The sequence below is a fragment of the Lygodium microphyllum genome, chromosome 13 (genome assembly GCF_053477565.2).
Source record: "Lygodium microphyllum isolate KBCC chromosome 13, Lygodium_microphyllum_v1.1.10, whole genome shotgun sequence".
NCBI classification, from domain to species: Eukaryota; Viridiplantae; Streptophyta; class Polypodiopsida; order Schizaeales; family Lygodiaceae; genus Lygodium; species Lygodium microphyllum.
Genome location: NC_141147.1, coordinates 96080382 through 96099630, shown reverse-complemented (window position 1 = coordinate 96099630; position 19249 = coordinate 96080382). Strand labels below are relative to the sequence as shown.

Genomic DNA, 19249 nt, shown 5'->3' with positions numbered 1-19249 from the left:
AGATATCTATTTTCCTCATGAGGCATGACCCTCTCCACTAGTGCTAGGAGGACACCCACAACTCGCTGATTGATAGAGCCTATGCATTCATATAGGGAATAATAATAATTTGTACATGCCCTTGCCATTTCCTCTAAATTAACTATCCACCAGTCATCATCATCCTCTTGGCAACATAGATAAGGTCTCCAACAAGTTCCCTATTAAACAAGAGGCATGTCTTTTCCATTTCCCTAAACAAGACTGTTTCTTGTTTGATAAGCTATGCTTTCTAGACAAGACTTGTCTCCCCTTCTTTTAGCTTCCTCCATCTAGCTTATTCAGCTATACAAGACATAATACATTTTGCCCAATCTAGCTCCTTTGTCTCGTTCTTGCATGTGGAGATACCCTAGATTTGAATGCAATATTGCATTGTGTCAACAAAACAACCCCAAAGGTCTTGCTTCCTGAGCTTTTGTTCTCCCTTAGTGCCTATATGGACCCATTAATCATGTATCTATCTTTTATTGGCATCACCAACTTGCATTTGCCTTGAATCTACATGGGTTAAATGCCATGTGTTAGAGCCATTGGGTAACGGTTTGAAATAATACCACCATACTATACTTCCATGGACACCACTATTGGCAAACCACTCTCCCTTGTATGAGGCATACCACTTATCAAGCCAAGCCTAGTAGCTTGGGCTACTTTTATTAAACAGAGTGAGAGGAGGCCTTTGTCTTAATGGGCATAATCTTTTAGGTCCACCAATCTCACCTGATTAGATGCAACTTCCCATTCCTCTAGTCTTAGTTGATTAGTTGTAACGTTTCATTTCTCCAAATCCTCCCTACCTAATCAAGGATGATTGAGTTGAGACATCCCTTGGTGCTGTCACCATGTTTAAGTCCCCTCCAATTAGCTTTCTCATGCCTAACTACCCAATCACTTTCCAATGCTCCCTTCTCCTTCTGGCTTCATTGAAACCATAAATATTGACAACGTCAAACACTCACCTTCCCATTCAATGGTTATGACTAGAATGTGGCCACCTTTCATGGCAATCCTTTTTCTTGGGATTGAGATCAAACTTAATTAGGGCGGCACACCTTAATTCCTCGCATAGCACTCTGCCAAAGAAGCAGGTAAAGTCCCCATGTTGAAATGAGAAACCACTGAATTTATAATGTGTTTTCACATGCATTAGCTTTGCATATACTATACTTAGGGATAAAAGCTTTGTGCAAAAGATTTTTGTGTATGTGGTGGTCTCTCCCATGTACTTTTGGAAGCCATAAGTTCTTGCCCCCCTCCCCCTCGGACACCTCATGTTGCTCTTTTGCTTGTTGTGCATAATGATGCTTTGAGACCTTAGACCATGTCTTTTATCAGATTCGTCTTGTGATTACCGATCCTCCTTGGCCCGAGGGAACTCTATGAAGAAGCAGTGACCCCGATGGCCACACCTATGACATGTGTTGGTAAAGTTGCTCCATACTAGCCTCTTTGTGAGTTGTCCTATGCACGATATGTCAAACTCAATGGAATCCAGTCTTTGTACACATGTATCCCAAAGGTGATATATCTTATATCTAAATAGACTAGTGTCAAGTAGAGGGATGTATAAGGCCTTCCCTGATCCACGAGCAATTTGTGGGAGCACATTCCATAAATATGTAGGCAACTCTGACAACTCAACCCATATTAGGCACTTCCTCTTGATGCAATCCTTCCTAGTCTCCATTGGTTGCCATGGTATGAAGTAGATGAGGTTAAGCCCTTAGAAGTATTGCACCTTACTTTCACAACATCTACATGATGTTCTTCTTATCAAGCATCACGTCAAAGAAGCCCACCCACCATAGTATATTTGATCCTCCCTTCCTTCATCCTCGAGGATGACTTTAAACCATGCTGCAACATCCATGGGTTATGGGTTTTGGGGATTTGTTAGTGAAAAATACTAGCATGGCTTTTGTGCTGAACCTAAGAATGTTTGTGTAGACTTTGTCTTCATTCGATGTGATTTTCATACTAAGCTCATTTTCATTTTTCTCGTCCATGCTCTTCATGAGACTGTTGGCAAGAATCTCCACCACTACATGTGGGTTTGCCTTGATTGTAAGGTGATAGTCTTCCTCTAATTTGATTGACTTTTGAACGATTGCTCCTTCCTCTACCCCCCCCCCCCCCCCCCCTTTGTTGTTCTCTCCACCACCATTTAATTTCTCATTGGTTCTCTTCCTTTTTTGCAAGCTTTTGGCTTGGTTCTCCTCATGACTCAACAAGTCATTCTTTGCTACACTCTCATTTGACACTTCATCATCCTCTTGCCTTGATTACGATGAGCTCGATTGAGGAGCTTGCATGCTAAGCTCCAAGCATTTCACTCCACGGATCCTCACCACATGGAAGGGTCTTACAATCCAATGGCACTAGCATCTTAAAAGTTAATTACTCTCCCTTAATTAGACCTACCTTGGACACATAACCCCAAGGGACTACTAATTCTACCTCCCATAGGAATCGTTCTTTCCTTAATATGCATACAAGCACACAAAAGATTAAATGCTGCGTATAAAGATCCACGAGTGACGATTGAGAACTTGTTGACAGGAAAACGGCCGTCTCTCGTTAAAAAAAATAATCGGACACGAGTTGATCTCTCTCTGTCTCTCTCGCTGTCAAGTAGGCTATTTTACTGCCAACTTGCTCTCTTCGTCTCCTATATTGCAATGCAGTAGCAGAGTAGAAGGAAAGAGAGGGAGGGATAGAAGAAGGAGAAGAAGAAGAAGTAGAAGTAGAAGTAGAAGAAGGCAGAAGCGATCATGTTGCGCACTACAGTCACCCGAGCTCGAACAAATTGCCGTGGCGTCCTTGCTGCTCTCAATCGCCCTGTTTTATCGTCCCCATCTGGTAAGAGCGTAGGCCTTCTCTTCGTTCAACCAAAATTCCCTCCAGTTTTCAACGACTCTTTGTAAAACGAGGCTTCATCTAGACTTGGCAAAATTGGGAATTTCTTTCTCACTCGACATGGCTTGATCACTGATCACCCCTGCGCTTGGAGGGACTGTAGAGAGCACGCTGTAATCAGATTAGGGGGGTCTGCAACTATATATTGATTCTCACTGTTCTGTTGTGAGGGCTAGAAGAATGATTCCAGGGCCGCTGCTGCCTTAACCAAGGCTGCTGAGTTCAGCTGAGTACAGCTGCCTGCCTGCTTGCCTGGTCCTCTGCAACCCTTAGTTTTGTTGCAGTGTCCTTAAGATGAGGATTTTCCTAATTAATTGATATTTGATCCTGTTCACTTGAATTCTGCTTCTTCTCAGTATGCTTCATCACAATCACGGCAGCTTAACAGTGAGAGGACAGTATACATCGAAGAATGTTTAGCCTCTATTACATAATTATTAAATATTGATGAAGGGGTCCCTGATAGTTAAACGAGCCTTCCTTCTTGCCAAGGGTGGTGTAGCCTGATCTTACTCAAATTACACCAAACCTTAAATATACAATCTGAAAATACACATTTTACCACTTGATCCTCAATAACGGACACCTGCTTGGCTCCAACAACTGGTTCCCATTGCGGTATTTCTTTATCTTGTATTGCTTTTGAAGTACACTGAGATATGAGCTGATCTCCTTCAATACTCCCATAAATGACCAGCACTACTTGGGCACAACTTGCCCCTTAATTGTACAACAATTTGGATTCAGTTTGGGTCTTCAATCTCTTGCATGCAAGCCACTAGAACTCGGGAATGGGCTACCCCTTGTGTCAGCTGCAAATTAATGCCTTTGGCTCTACTATATTGAGTACTTGGGTCTTCAGTAATTGGGCATGCATCCAAAGGTGGCTGTGGAAATCCTAACAGTTCTGCAAATTAGTGTATCAGTAGCAATTACTTCAATTGCTCCTCACCAATGGTTGGGATATGCTGAGAATTGCTATGGGAATGTCAGAGGATGAGAGAGAAATTCAACTGAAAGGAGTATCTTTTGAACGGTAGCTCTGATGCAATTCTAATGGTGCCAATAGCTTTGAAAGGGGGGGTAAAACTCAGGTTGTGATTGCCAAGTCCTCCTCTTCTATTGCTGCCTCTCAATGAGATAGAGAAGGAAACAACCCCTATCTTGTTGTGCTGTGTGATCAGCTTTGGCCTCTCTCAAAGCTCATCTGATGGCACTTCCTTTCTCCCTCAGCCTTTGAATGCTAGAATAACCCTTAGCCAGCCCCCAAACAACCTTCTCTTTGCTCGTATGTGTTGGCCTAGACGTGAAGTGATTGACTTAATTGATAGAGAATGAAAGATAAAGAATGAATTGATTGATGTAGAATAACTCAATCACAAAATGAGAGATGATGTATTAATGAGTGAGAGAGAATACAATGCCAAAGGTGATCACAATGAAAAATGCCACACTTATATGCTAATGAGGCACAAAGTATATTTTTATAATAAAATAAAAGCCTAGCAGCTTAACCGTCATAGGAGACCCTAAACCTAGTGTCACTTAGTGCCTAGGGCACTAGGGGTAACAATTGTCAGAGTGCAACGATGCAGAAATGTATGACCGAGACTGAGAGATAGAGTAAATATAGAGAGAAAAGAGAGGGAGAAGGAGATAGAAGAACACAAAGATATGCAATGAAGGAATGCTAAATAAGAATGTAGATATGTACATGGGTGCAGTGTATATGTCTGCGTATCTCCATCTCGATAATGTCACCTTGTTGTATACCTTGAAGTCTGCTATAGTTAGGACGATTTGGTCAATTGCATAAAAACTTGCAAAAAATGGCAAAATTGCCTAATCTGATATGCAATAAATGTGATTGCAACATGCCACTCATGCGCAGACTATACAGCTTGCTACATGGCATATGCAATACATAAACTCTGACAAATTGCTCTTGAATGCCTGTTTGACACGAAAATGCATGAATGGGGCATGAACCTCGCCTAATTTGACACATGCCTATCCAGACTCCAGGGGATGATTATAACTCTTAACACCCCCTCTCAGATCCTAGACGCTGCATGAGGCCGAGGTCTCTGGAATGTTGTCGAAATAAGGCCTGAGGAAGTGCCTTCGTAAACAAATCTGCAAGATTGTCCTCTGTCTTGCAGTACTTCACATCTATGGTCTCATCCAAAAGCTTCTCTCAAATGAAGTGGTATTGTATCTCTATGTGCTTCATGCGAGCATGGAACACTAGGTTTCGTGCCAAGGCAGTGTAACTTTTATTGTCACACTAAAGAGTAGTAGGACTTGACTGAGGGCAACCAAGCTCCTTCAACAACCTCCAAAGTCACATTGTCTTGCATGTGGTAGAAGATGTCGCCTAATACTCCGCCTCAGTCAAAGATAAGGCAACCGTGGGTTGCTTCTTACGGCTCCAAGAAATAGCACCTATACCCAAGATAAAGCAATAACCTGTCGTGGACCTCTTGTGATCCACATCTCTAGCCCAATTTGAATCACTCCACCTTGTAAGCACAAAATCTGAACCATCTGCACTTGTTGGATAATAGATCCCTAGATTGGGGGTCCTCTTCAGGAACCGCAATTTCCTTTGAGCAACTTGCCAATGCACCATCTTGGGCTTACTCATAAACTTGGCCAATAAACCTATAACAAAACATAAGTCAACATGAGTGTTGAGAAGCCAAATCAAAGACCCAATCAACTGTCATTAGCAGGTAGTATTAGCCAAAGGAGAATGTGAGTGGGTAGTGGCCTTCTAGTTCGGATCCATAGGAGTAGAAATGGACATACGTCCCTCCATCTCAAATGTAACCAAGAGCTTCTGCACATATTGCTGTTGGGAGATGAAGATCCTTCTTGGAGTCTGATAGATCTCATGGCCTAGAAAGAATGGAGAAGTCCCAAATCCGTTATCTAGAACTTCTCATGAAGAGTTGCTTTCATTTGCTTGATCATCTGTGCATGGTCACCTGCCACAATCAAATCATCCACGTAAAGGATGAATAACACATGATCTCCATCGGAAGTGTGCATGCAAAGCTGTGGATTGGCCTTGGAGTGATGATATCCCAATTTCTCTTGGAGAAAAGCATCTATCTTCTCATTTTAAGTACGGGGAGCTTGTTTGAGGCCATACAAGGCCTTCCTCAACTTGTAGACTTTACCATCTAATGGTCCAAAGCCAAGAGGCTACTCTACATAGATCTCCTCCCCATCAAGTCTCCATTCAAGAAGGTAGACTTTATATCTAGTTGATGGACCGGCCATCTCCTATGGCTAGCCAAGGCAAGAACAACTCGAATAGTCACCATTAGAGTCGTGGGGGCAAAGTATCATGGAAATCAACTCCTGGGTGGTGCGCAAAACCTTTAGCAACAAGGTGGGTATTGTACTTATCCAATGTGTCATCATTGTGGTATTTGGTCTTAAAGATCCATTTGACGCCAATCACCTTTTGATGAGTAGGATAGGGCACAAGGTATCAAGTGCTATTTCTCGCAATAGCCTCTAACTCGTGCTCTATTGCTTTCCACCAATGATTAGATTGCAAAGTCTCCTTCACGAAGGTAGGCTCTCTATCCTGTATAAGACGGGTCATCGGACAATAGTTAGAACAAACAAGCTCTGTGGAATGTGCTTGGTTTCTTTGAGAACGTTGTGTTGTGAGTGGCTATTAGGAAGCGTGAAGTTCTTCAACAGCAAAAGAGTGCAGGTGAGTGAGAGTGATAGAGAGAGAGAGAGTACGATACAATTGGATGTACCAACAATGTGTTGGTACACAGAATAAAATGTATTTATACTTAGGGCACGTAAGGGTACATTCACATGTACAACATAATAATACACGTGTACGATACACGGAGGTGAATAAAGGACCTTTACATCCCAACAACCTCCCACTTAAAGGTCCGAAGTGAACCTTTAACCAACTCCCACTAGTCGTATGCAATGCTCATGCTGAGCCTTGCTTAGACTTTTAGTGAGAACATATGTAGGGTTGTCCTATGTTTTGATCTTGGTCAATGTGATTAGACCATCTTCTAGAATCTGTTTGATAAAGTGATATGTCACATCTATATGCTGTGTGTGTGAATGATACATGGCATTCTTAGCCAGATACACAGCACTCTAGCTATCACATCCCAACACTGGAGTACTCATGGACATGTTGAGATCCTTTGTAAGTCTGCTGAACCATATAGCTTCCTTAGAAGCTTCAGTAGCTGATATATATTCGGCTTCAGTAGTACTTAGTGCTATGATGTTCTGTAACTTGGAGCACCAAGAAACGGTCCCACTAGCAACGGTAAAGACATATTCGCTAGTGGACTTGTGAGTGTCCAAGTCACTGCCATGTGTGCATCATAATAACCCTGAAGACTAAGTGCACCCTGTCTATGACGAGTATGATGAGTAAGACGAGTAGTAGCCAAACTCCTGACGACGGTCGATCTATTCGTGAATCAAATGGCACGAGTTTCTTCTTTCACCTCCCAACCTCGCCTAGATGAGTACTGGCTCCTTTCTCCTCGTTTCCTCTGCCAGCCGTCCGCTTCAGGTGAGTCCTACTATTCTTAGGCTCTTTTACTCTCTAGGCTTCCCTTGATCCCGTTCGGGTGCCCAAGGCCCCCGGACGGTCATCCCTCGCGTCTGTCTCCCATAAATTACCTTATTAATGAAACATTTTCTTCCCCTTAAGAATCAGTTTTGCCCTCGAAAACAATACTTGGAAGGTCCAACTGTAAATTGGAAAACCTTTTCCTTAGGGTACTTACTCGCTCCCATGTTGAGCTTTCTTCTGAACGATGTTTCCATTTGACCAAATATTCTTGATAAATAGTATTTTTTGTTCGTCTGTTACGAACATTTAATATTCTTTCTGGTTCATGTGGATTAGATTGAATAGCCCCTCAATATTATCATTTAAGATTAGATTATCCAAATCACCCAGCTTCTTACTTAGCTTACTTACATGAAAAACTGGATGTGTTTTACTACCAAGTAGGTAGTTGGAGCTTGTAAGCGTGTTCTCCCACCCTTTTAAGTATTGTGAAAGGACCATAATACCTGGGTGAAAGCTTTGGACATCGTCACGTTTTCATGGTTTTAGTTTGTTCAGGCACTTTAAGATAGACCAATTCCCCTTCTTCAAAGGAGATGTCTCTTCGATGAGGATCTGCATAAGCTCTAGCTCGATTTTGAGCTTTCTTAATATTTTCTTGAGCAAATTTTAACATATTATTCATATCCTCCAAAAAGTCATTGGTTGCTTGAACCTTTTCCTTATGCAGTCCTACTACATGAGGAGCTTTAGGCTGAAACCCATACATTAACATAAATGGACTATATCCAGTGGAAGAGTGCTTGGCACTATTCTATGCAAACTCTGCTATTGGTAGATACTCTTCCCAATTAGTTTGCCTTTTACTTACATATGCCCTGAGCATATCTTCAAGGATTTGGTTAACCCTTTTAGTTTGCCCTTCAATTTGTGGATGGTCGGCCGTACTCATGCTAAGTTTAGTATCCAACTTCCTAAATACAGCACGCCAAAATTGACTATCAAATTTTCTATCCCGATTAGAAACTATATTTGCCGGAAGGCCATACAATCGGTATATGTTCTCTATGAACAATCTAGCCAATTCTGGTGTTTTAACATCAGTTGAAGTTGGAATAAACCTAGCCATTTTGGTTAACCTATCCACAATCACCCACACAGAGTCATGCCCCGTCTGTGTTCTGGGTAACGCAACAAGAAAGTCCATGGAGATACTCTCCCATTTTTCCGAAGGAATCTCTAATGGGTGGAGAAGTCCTCCCATTTTCAATCTTTAAGCTTTATTAACTTGGCATTTATTACATTTGACCACATAGTCAAGGACGTCCTTATTCATTCCAGGCCAATAGAACTGTCTTTTAATAAGACTATAAGTCTTATTAACTCCTGGATGTCCCGCGCTAGGGGTATCATGACACTCAAAGAGTATTTGGCGCCTTATTTATTCATCTTTTGGGACACATACCCTACCCTTGTAGAGTAAATAACCATTATCAATGGTAAAATTCTTCCACTTGAATCCCGTTTGAGCAACCCCTGATGCTCCATTTCCTTGTTGAACATCCTCAGATATTCCTTCCTCTGTGGAGGCTCTTTCATTTGGATCCCCATTATTTATTGCTTCCCATATGTTGGAATATGCCGGATCAACCTAGCATTTCCCTTTCAAAGATTCAAGTAAATCGGAAGTGAACTGAGTAAAACTCAATTCATTTATGATGGGCATTCTACTGAGTGCATCAACCACTATATTGTACTTTCCCTTTCTATGTCTTATTTCGTAGTCGAACTCTTGAAGGAGTTCAGCCCATCTGGCTTTACGTCCTTGTAGATCCGGTTGGTCATTAAGCCACTTAATGCTTTCATGATCCGACAAGATCAAAAGTTTGGCACCGTACAGATAGTGCCTCCATTTCTTCATTGCATGTACTATTGCATATAGCTCCCTCTCATAAACAGAATAATTCCGTTTTGCATGGTCTAATTTTTTGCTTTCAAAAGCAACTGGTCAACCTTCTTGTAAAAAGACCGCGCCTATCGCCTTATCACTGGCATTGGCTTCAACCACAAATGGTTTATTGGGATCCACAATTAATAGTATTGGAGCTGTAGCAATAGCTACCTTAAGTTTTTGAAAACTTTCATTTTGTTTTGTTCCCCAATTAAAGCTCTTCCCTTTCCCTTTAAGTTGGTTTGTCATTGGAACAGCTATTTTGGTATAATCTCGAATGAATCTACGATAAAATCCAGATAAACCTAGGAAGATCTACAGCTCTTCCAGGTTTCTTGGAGATGGCCATTCAAATATTGCCCTTACTTTTTCTGGATCCATCTTGATTCCTTCTTTCGAGAAATATGCCCCAAATATTTGACCTCTTGTGTGAAGAATTCACATTTAGTTTTCTTCACATAAAGGGAATGTGTTCTTAACAATTGGAATACTAATCGTAAGTGTTCCAAATGTTCTTCTTTTGATTTACTAAAGATCAAGATATCATCCAAGAAGACTACTATTTTGTCCTAGATAGGGCCGTAACACACTATTCATCAGCTTCATAAAAGTAGTTGGTGCATTAGTGAGGCCAAAAGGCATCACCAAAAAATCATAATGCCCATATCTAGTACGAAATGCTGTCGTAGGAACTTCCTGTGTCTTAATTCTTACTTGGTGATAGCCTGATCTTAAGTCTATTTTTGTGAAGAATTTTGCCCCTTGTAATTGATAAAAAAAGATCTTCCATTCTGGGCATAGGAAATTTATTATTCATCGTTATCTTATTAAGTGCTTTATAATCAACACAAAGTCGCATAGAACCTTCTTTTTTCTTTACTAATAAAATTGGCGAAGCCCAAGGTGAATTGCTGGGTTGTATAAACCCTTTATCAAGGTAATCCTTAATTTGTCTTTCAACTTCTTGGTGCTGTGTTTCACTTAATTTATAAGGTGGTTTAGAAATAGGGTGTGTATCCCTATCTGTGTCAATTGGGTGATTTACATCACCCCTATCTGGTGGAAGGCCACTTGGTAAATCAAAAGGAAACACATCTTTAAATTCATCTAACAAACCACTTAATTCATTACTTACATTCAACTCACAAACATAAGAAAATTGTTGCTTTATATTACAGAAAGTAAAAGTGTTTTGTACAGGAAGAGACCATATGTAACCGGCCTGTTCTCTGGAAAGGGCGGTAGTGTACAACCAAAATATATAAATGCTTTCACCCAATTCACGGTCGCCCACTTTACCTGAACTTAAAGACACAGAATCAAGAAGAAATACAAGAAGCTAGAATGCTCCTGTTGCCATACAGACACCCTGTTGGCCCCTAAGTCAGGCGCCCCTTGTGGTATTTCTTTATTTTTAAACAAAAGAGAAAGTACAATGGGCTGTCTTTCACCTATTCTGGGTGAAATTTGGCAGCATAACAGTACAATTACTGACCCAAAACAAGTTGACCAAGAGGGGAAACTCTGCCCAAGTCTTAAACTTCTGGTTGGAGTGCAGAAATTACCATTTCAGCCCACTGTAATTACTGGTTCAGACCTATTTTCAGCTCATATTGTTCCTTGTACTGTTCTCCATCATCTGTGCCAAGTGCCCCTTGATTCTGACATCAATTGGGCTCTGAAATAACCTCTGAACAGTCCAAAATCAGTACTGATTTAGTGCTGTTTCAAACACTTGCTTGGTGAGGTTACCACCCTCACCTATTCCTGCTTGGGGGCAGCAAACAACTGCTCCTGTTCCTGGAGAAAGAGGAGGCTTTTGCCTCATGCAAAAACAGCATATTCCCACACAGCTGTACATGAATCAGAAGAAAGGCCCTCGACTGGGGCATAACCATAACTGTCAGGGAGAGAGAGAGAGAGAGAGAGAGAGAGTAGGAAGCAAGCTCAACCCTCTGTGCATCATAGACAAGGTAGGCAAGCTCTCAATAACTCTTTCTCAGCAACTGTCCATCTTTTTCCCTCTTCAAATGAGCCCTCCAAAAGCCCAAGAAACTGCACGCCAGCCCCTCTTTAAAGAGGAAAGTGCACAAATTTGTGCCAAATGGCAGCACTGGAAGGTGTTTCCTGTTCTAGCCTTCCGATCTAAAATTCTCTATGATCGGTGCAAAAATTGACCTCGGCACAGACCAGAGGATTAATCCTTGTGCAAAAACGAAGATAATGACGCGAACAGATTCTGGGGTCCAAAAATAGTAACTCCCTAAATTTTAGGAGTTTCTTCCATTGCATCCCCACTAGTCTTCTGACCATCTTTGCAGACTATGGCTACATCCAAATTTGTAATGTAGCTCAACTGAAAGTGAATTTCCACTGATGACCCCACATGGACTAATCTCTTGCAGATTTGTCCATCTTCACTTTGAACTAGTCTCTTCCAGGCTAGTTCTTCAACACACTTGTCCATATACACTTTCACAAGTCTCTTCCAGGCTTGTCAATCTACAGTGCCATCAGTCTCTTCCAGACTTGTACTGGACCTTAACTGTCCAGTCTTGACTCACTAGACATTCCTGTCCGTTTCACATACTGGCCATGCAACTCAGGTGTTTAGAGATTTCAGAGGGATCCTTCCAAAAAGAAAAACCAAATAAAGTAGTAATAAAGAAATCAGCAAAAAGATAATAGTTGTCACAGTCTTGTGACATACCTCCCTCTCGAAATCGCAAACGTCCTCATTTGCATGAATGTCATACATGCTTCCAGCTAACCCAATGAACTTACACTTGGCAGCACATGTACAACACATACATGCTATTAGTCAACATTGTGTACTGAATACACTATTAACACATGTATGTTCTAACTGTGAAACATGGCAGACTATCATCATGTGACTCCATATCACTGTTTCCAGATATAGTGGCCGGTATACCACAATGATATCCCCATAGTGGCAGATTCTCATTTGATGACTCCACATCACCCTGGCTAGAGATCTAGTGGCCGGTACATCAAAATGATATCCCCACTGAGTCAATTCACAAAATACATGCCCGATCGAGTAACCATTGTTACAACATGTATTCAATTCAATAGAAGTAAAAACTGTATTCTTGCAAGCAATACTTACTTTTTTAGCACTGAGAAAACCATATGGACACAATAAGTGTTAACCTGTACAAAATTTGTTTCTGTACATAATTTCTTTCTTGAGCAATTGTCACTTTGACAATCTATTTTAGCTTAGAGATACAAGGGGTCAAGGTAGGTTGCAAGCGAAATGCTTCAAGGTAAAGTTCCAACACATTAGGTGACTTTGCAAGTTCACCTTCGTCCATCCACTTAGCATCTATAGCTGGATAGTTCTTGAACTTAACCAAATACCTTCTAGCAACCTTGCCTTTCACTTTCCTTTCCTTGTGTGCTAGTACCTGTTCTGGAACAAGAATTTCATCAAGTTCCTCAACTTCGGGCTGTTCCTCATCTGGCATATCTTCTGGCACATCACCCACATAGGGTCTAAGAAGACTTACATGGAAAGCATTATGAATCTTCCAATTGTCAGGCAATTTCAGCCTATAGCTGACATCACTAATCTTCTTTGTTACTTGAAAAGGCCCATAGTATCGCATATAAGCTTAGTGAAAAGACTTTCCTTGCCTTTCCGCTTCTTTAAGCGTGCCTTTTCAAGCCGCAATAGTACCCAATCACCAAGTGAAAATATCAATTCACTACAGTGATGATCAACAGCTTTCTTTTGCTTTGCCTGAGTCCTTTCAAGGGCATGCTTAACTTTCTGATACATTTCACCCATACTCTGCACGTACTGATCTGCCTGAAAGATCTTATCCTTTGTATGCAAAATGGGAGGAACCTTTTTACCACCTTCAACAATTTCAAAAGGGGCTTTGCCTGTTGATGAATGCACAGTATTATTGTATGCATACTCGACCAAAGGCAAATACTGCTCCCACTTTGACTTGTGTTCTGATACATAGCATTTAAGCAGATCCAAGACAGTAGAATTTGCCTCTTCTGACTGTCCATCAGTCTGTGGATAAAATGACGATGAGAACTTAAGCGTTGTGCCCATGTTCTCAAATGTGCCTCTCCAGAATAGACTTGTCATCCGTGGATCACGGTCACTGACAATAGACTGTGGCATACCATGATACTTGAAGATATTGCACATAAACAAGCGTGCCATCTGATCTGGTTTTATTTTCTTCCTGACAGGAATGAAATGAGCTTATTTGCTAAACCTGCAAATAATAGTCCATATCCCATCATTTCCTGTGTGTGTCCTTGGAAGATCAAAGATAAAATCCATACCTATGCTTTCCCATGGTTTATCTAGAATAGGGAATGGTTGTAAAAGCCCTGGTGCTTTTTGCCTGTCAAACTTGACCTTCTGGCAAATTAAACACTTCCGCACAAAAGCATCCACGTCTCTTCTCAAGTAGGCCAATAAAAGAATGTCTCTATTGCCTTGACTGTTGCATCAATACCACGATGCCTTGCATACGGTGGAGAATGAATCTCTGTCATAACTTTCCGTCTCAATGGCATAGTCACACATAGTCTACCATGCATCAACATGAAACCATCCTTGAGAAGATAATGCTCATGATGTTGTCCATTGACAAGCTGATCAAAGATCCTTGCAAAATCTTCACCATCAGCATACTGTTCTTTCATATCATCAAGCTCATGATGATAAGGAATTGACACAGCTGAAATTTGTGGCTTCCTTGACAAAGCATCAGCCACAACATTCTTTTTGCCTTCCACATGCACAATCTGAAAATGGAACATTGACAAAAAGTTTGCCCAACGCATATGCTTTTCTGACAGCTTAGTCTGAGTTAAGAAATAACGCAATGTCTGATGATCTGTCTGGACAACAAAATCTGCCCCAAGTAGGTAGTGTTTCCAACAAGAAAGCGCATGAATCACAGCCAACAATTCTTTCTCATAGACCTGCATAGTCTTCTCTGGCCCTCGCAAGATTTTGCTTTTATAAGCCACTACCTGGCCATCTTGCATTAGCACTGCACCAATGCCATTGCCATAGGCATCACACTAGACAACAAATGACTTCCTAAGATCTGGCAGAATGATCACTGGACTAGAAGTCATCTTTTCTTTAAGAAGATTAAAAGCTGAAATCTCTTTCTGTGTCCACTGGAAAGAGATTCCTTTCTTTTGTAAAGCATGTAAAGGTGAAGCAATCTCTGCAAAGTTACGGATGAACCTCTTGTAGTAAGCACACAAACCCAAGAAGCTTCTAAGATCATGGACAGTCTTCAAATCTGGCCATGTTCTAATTGCTTCAACCTTAGCAGGATCCATTCGGACACCATCCTTTGACACTATGTGCCCTAGGAACTGGATTTTTTCCAAGAAAAACTCACTCTTCTTGCCATTGATAAGCAACCTATTACTGCAAAGCTCATCAAAGACTGCTTTCAAGTGTTCTCTATGCTCCTGTTCATTCTTTGAAAAGACAATCATGTCATCAAAGAATGTACCAACAAACTGCCTGTATGGACGAAAAATCCTGTCCATCATTCGAATAAACGTAGCAGGAGCATTAGTAAGTCCAAATGGCATTACTAAGAACTCATAGAGACCAAACGTGGTTCTCAATGCAGTCTTATGCACATCCTCTCGCTTAATCCTGATCTGATAGTATCCACTCTTCAAATCTATCTTGCTGAAAATTGACGCTCCTTCCAAACGGTCAAGGATGTCATCAATTCTTGGAATGGGGAACCTGTTCTTGATGGTACTCTTGTTCAACGCTCGATAATCTATACACATGCGCCAAGAGCCATCCTTCTTTTGCACTAAGAGCACTGGTGAGCAAAAGGGGGATGAACTTGGCTGAATCAGCCCTTTTTCTAACAGCTCATTCACCTGACTCAATATCTCTTTCTGTTGGGCTGCACTAACCCTATACGGAGGTCTATTTGGTGGGCTACTGCCTGGAACCAAATCTATTGCATGATCCTCAGACCTCTCTGGTGGCAACTGTGATGGTAATGAGTCAGAAAAACAATCACTGAACTGAGACAAGAAAGCAGACCTGTCTCTATTTAACATAGAGAAATTTAACTCATCATTATCCTTGACATCACGTGCAAAAATACGCAGAAAGATGATTCTTTATTACAGATGTAATGGTAGAAGCCGATACAACAGGTACAGACTCTCCTTTAAGCTTCACATCAAGCACATGAGTCTTTCCCCTATGTTTCAAAGTCAGTGTCTTGTTAAAGGCATCCAACACACCATGCTTTCTGAACATCCATGGCATTCCCAACAAGATATCACAACCTTCAAGTGGCATGATATAAAATTCTTCTGCATCAACATAAGACTGTATATGAAGAGGCAGCTTTCCAAGAATGGGTGTCACAGACTCTGAGTGGCCAAGACATGCCAGCCCTGCCTCTGCTGTGTAGCCCATCTCATCTGCTTTGATGCCCAAAGTAGAAGCCAACTCTGGTGAGATAAAGTTTGCTTTAGCTCTAGGATCAAAGAAAATGAGTACATGTTGATCCTTGACTTTACCCCAAGCTCTGCAAAGCTCGTTAGCATCCGAGTGTGGCTTGTCTCCCAGCATATGAGGCACTAAACCTGCTGAAGGTTTGGGCTTCTTTCCTTTCCTGTCTTCTTTATCATCATTAGCTGGTCTCTTATTCTTGTCCGGAAAATTAGACGCAATATGACCAGTCTGCTCACAGATAAAGCACTTCCTCTCAGCCATTAAAGCCTTTCTCTCTTCAAGAGACTCGCGCACAAAAGGTTTCTTCTGGTCCTTTGACTGCTGTCCAAAGAACTTGGCTGGCTTCTTCTTGAACTGCCAAGGTTTACCTGTGCTTTGAGAAATCTGAGAAGCCTGTTTACCAAATGGCTTCTTTGCTGAAAATTTCTCAGGTTTGTCTTGTTTAATGCTGCCCCCAAAACCACTTGATTGTCCCAACAATAATGCATTTCCTGTACTGGCATTCTCAATTATCTGAGTCAAAATGGTGACCTTTGTCTTTGTACAATAATTCCGGAGTTCCTTGGGCAGCCCGCAGCAATATTTCTCTATCTGCTCGGTCAATGGCACAACCCTGTAAGAAGTGACTGGAAGCAAAGCCTCCCAAAACTTCTTGTTATAGTCATCCAAAAACCCTGGCTCACTCTTTAGGAAAAAAGTGATTCGATCCCGGCAATGGAACCATGTAACCGGCCTGTTCTCTGGAAAGGGCAGTAGTGTACAACCAAAATATATAAATGCTTTCACCCAATTCACAGTCGCCCACTTTACCTGAACTTAAAGACACAGAATCAAGAAGAAATACAGGAAGCTAGAATGCTCCTGTTGCCACACAGACACCCTGTTGGCCCCTAAGTCAGGCGCCTCTTGCGGTATTTCTTTATTTTTAAACAAAAGAGAAAGTATAACAGGCTGTCTTTCACCTATTCTGGGTGAAATTTGGCAGCATAACAGTACAATTACTGACCCAAAACAAGTTGACCAAGAGGGGAAACTTTGCCCAAGTCTTAAACTTCTGGTTGGAGTGCAGAAATGACCATTTCAGCCCACTGTAATTACTGGTTCAGACCTGTTTTGAAACCTATTTTCAGCTCATATTGTTCCCTGTACTGTTCTCCATCATCTGTGCCAAGTGCCCCTTGATTCTGACATCAATTGGGCTCTGAAATAACCTCTGAACAGTCCAAAATCAGTACTGATTTAGTGCTGTTTCAGACACTTGCTTGGTGAGGTTACCACCCTCACCTGTTCCTGCTTGGGGGCAGCAAACAACTGCTCCTGTTCCTGGAGAAAGAGGAGGCTTTTGCCTCATGCAAAAACAGCATATTCCCACACAGCTGTACATGAATTAGAAGAAAGGCCCTCGACTGGGGCATAACCATAACTGTCAGGGAGAGAGAGAGAGAGAGAGAGTAGGAAGCAAGCTCAACCCTCTGTGCATCATAGACAAGGTAGGCAAGCTCTCAATAACTCTTCCTCAGCAACTGTCCATCTTTTCCCCTCTTCAAATGAGCCCTCCAAAAGCCCAAGAAACTGCACGCCAGCCCCTCTTTAAAGAGGAAAGTGCAAAAATTTGTGCCAAATGGTAGCACTGGAAGGTGTTTCCCGTTCTAGCTTTCCGGTCTAAAATTCTCTATGATCGGTGTAAAATTTGACCTCGGCACAGACCAGAGGATTAATCCTTGTGCAAAAACGAAGATAATGTCGCGAACAGATTCTGGGGTCCGAAAATAGTAACTCCCTAAATTTTAGGAGTTGCTTCCATTGCATCCCCACTAGTCTTCTGACCATCTTTGCAGACTATGGCTACATCCAAATTTGTAATGTAGCTCAACTGAAAGTAAATTTCCACTGATGACCCCACATGGACTAATCTCTTGCAGATTTGTCCATCTTCACTTTGAACTAGTCTCTTCCAGGCTAGTTCTTCAACACACTTGTCCATATACACTTTCACAAGTCTCTTCCAGGCTTGTCAATCTACAGTGCCATCAGTCTCTTCCAGACTTGTACTGGACCTTAACTGTCCAGTCTTGACTCACTAGACATTCCTGTCCGTTTCACATACTGGCCATGCAACTCAGGCGTTTAGATTTCAAGAGGGATCCTTCCAAAAAGAAAAACCAAATAAAGTAGTAATAAAGAAATCAGCAAAAAGATAATAGTTGTCACAGTCTTGTGACACCATAACATATATACCTCACAAGCTTCCTTCTTTATCAGCTTCTGAACTTCAATGGAACACAACAAAGGGTTATTAGATACTTCATGTTCACCTTGAATCACAAAAGTCTTACCATTCCTTTCAAATTTCAGTGTATTATGATGATAACTACGTTTTAAGGATGGTAAAATCCTTGGATCTTAATTTCCAAATTGGATACCATTGTATCCCATATTTTATTATCCTGACCTTGCATCATAAGAACAATATATTGATGGCCACTCTTTTGTTGGGAAAGTTTCAATTTTTTGACAAGTGCATAATTTATGAAATTGTGGGTAGCAGAGTCATCAATCATGACTCTAACCCTCTTTCCAGCTATCAATCCATGTACTCTAACTAAATCATGTGGCCCAAAGGTAGGCTGCCACATAGAAGTTGATATACAACATCTGTGTTGTACATCCTTGAGCAAGACCTCTAAAGATTTATACTTTTCATGCCCCTTTAATTCCTTATCCTTTCCTTTATCTTCCCCCTTTTTCCTTGGAGGGCAATTCCAGGTAGCATGGTTAGGGGATAGGCAATCGAAACACAATCTTTCTTTTTTGGCCTTATCAAAGTCATCTTGACTTAACTTTGGCCTTACATATTGTTTCTTTTCAAAGGGTTGTTTCTTGCCCTTAAGAAATGGCATTTTCCTTTTCAATTTGCCTACAAATTTTGAGGTTTCAAATTCCTTAGTCTTGGGCTCCGTATTAGTGAGACTAGTGAGTGTACCTGGACGTGTACTATCTTCATTGATTAATGCAAATTTAATTGCCTCTTCAAGCGTATTAGGTGAACTCCTTTTCACTTTCTTTTTACAGGCCTTATCTAGTCCCCTAATGAATCCTCTTGTCTTTTGAAATTCATCTATTCCTTCCAATTAAGGATTATCTCACGATATTCCTCAAGATATGTCAGCAAGGGTCTTCCCTTTTGTCTGACATAATCCCAATCTTCCCAATTTCTTTCCATTTCATTTTCAAGAAGGAATTC

General features: G+C 41.3%; 1 protein-coding gene across 2 annotated transcripts in view; it reads left to right on the top strand.

Moving 5' to 3' along the window:
- Window positions 1–2586: 2586 nt before the first annotated feature.
- The window catches only part of ALDH6B2 (aldehyde dehydrogenase 6B2), a 185983-nt gene continuing 169320 nt past the window's right edge, over window positions 2587–19249 (top strand). The window contains exon 1 of one of the 2 annotated variants that reach the window (XM_087691463.1): window positions 2587–2901. In XM_087691463.1, coding sequence (XP_087547589.1) covers window positions 2814–2901 — 88 coding nt within the window. In that variant the 5' untranslated portion in view covers window positions 2587–2813. The remainder of the gene's footprint in view (window positions 2902–19249) is intronic. The other variant, XM_087691462.1, reaches the window with a different exon arrangement.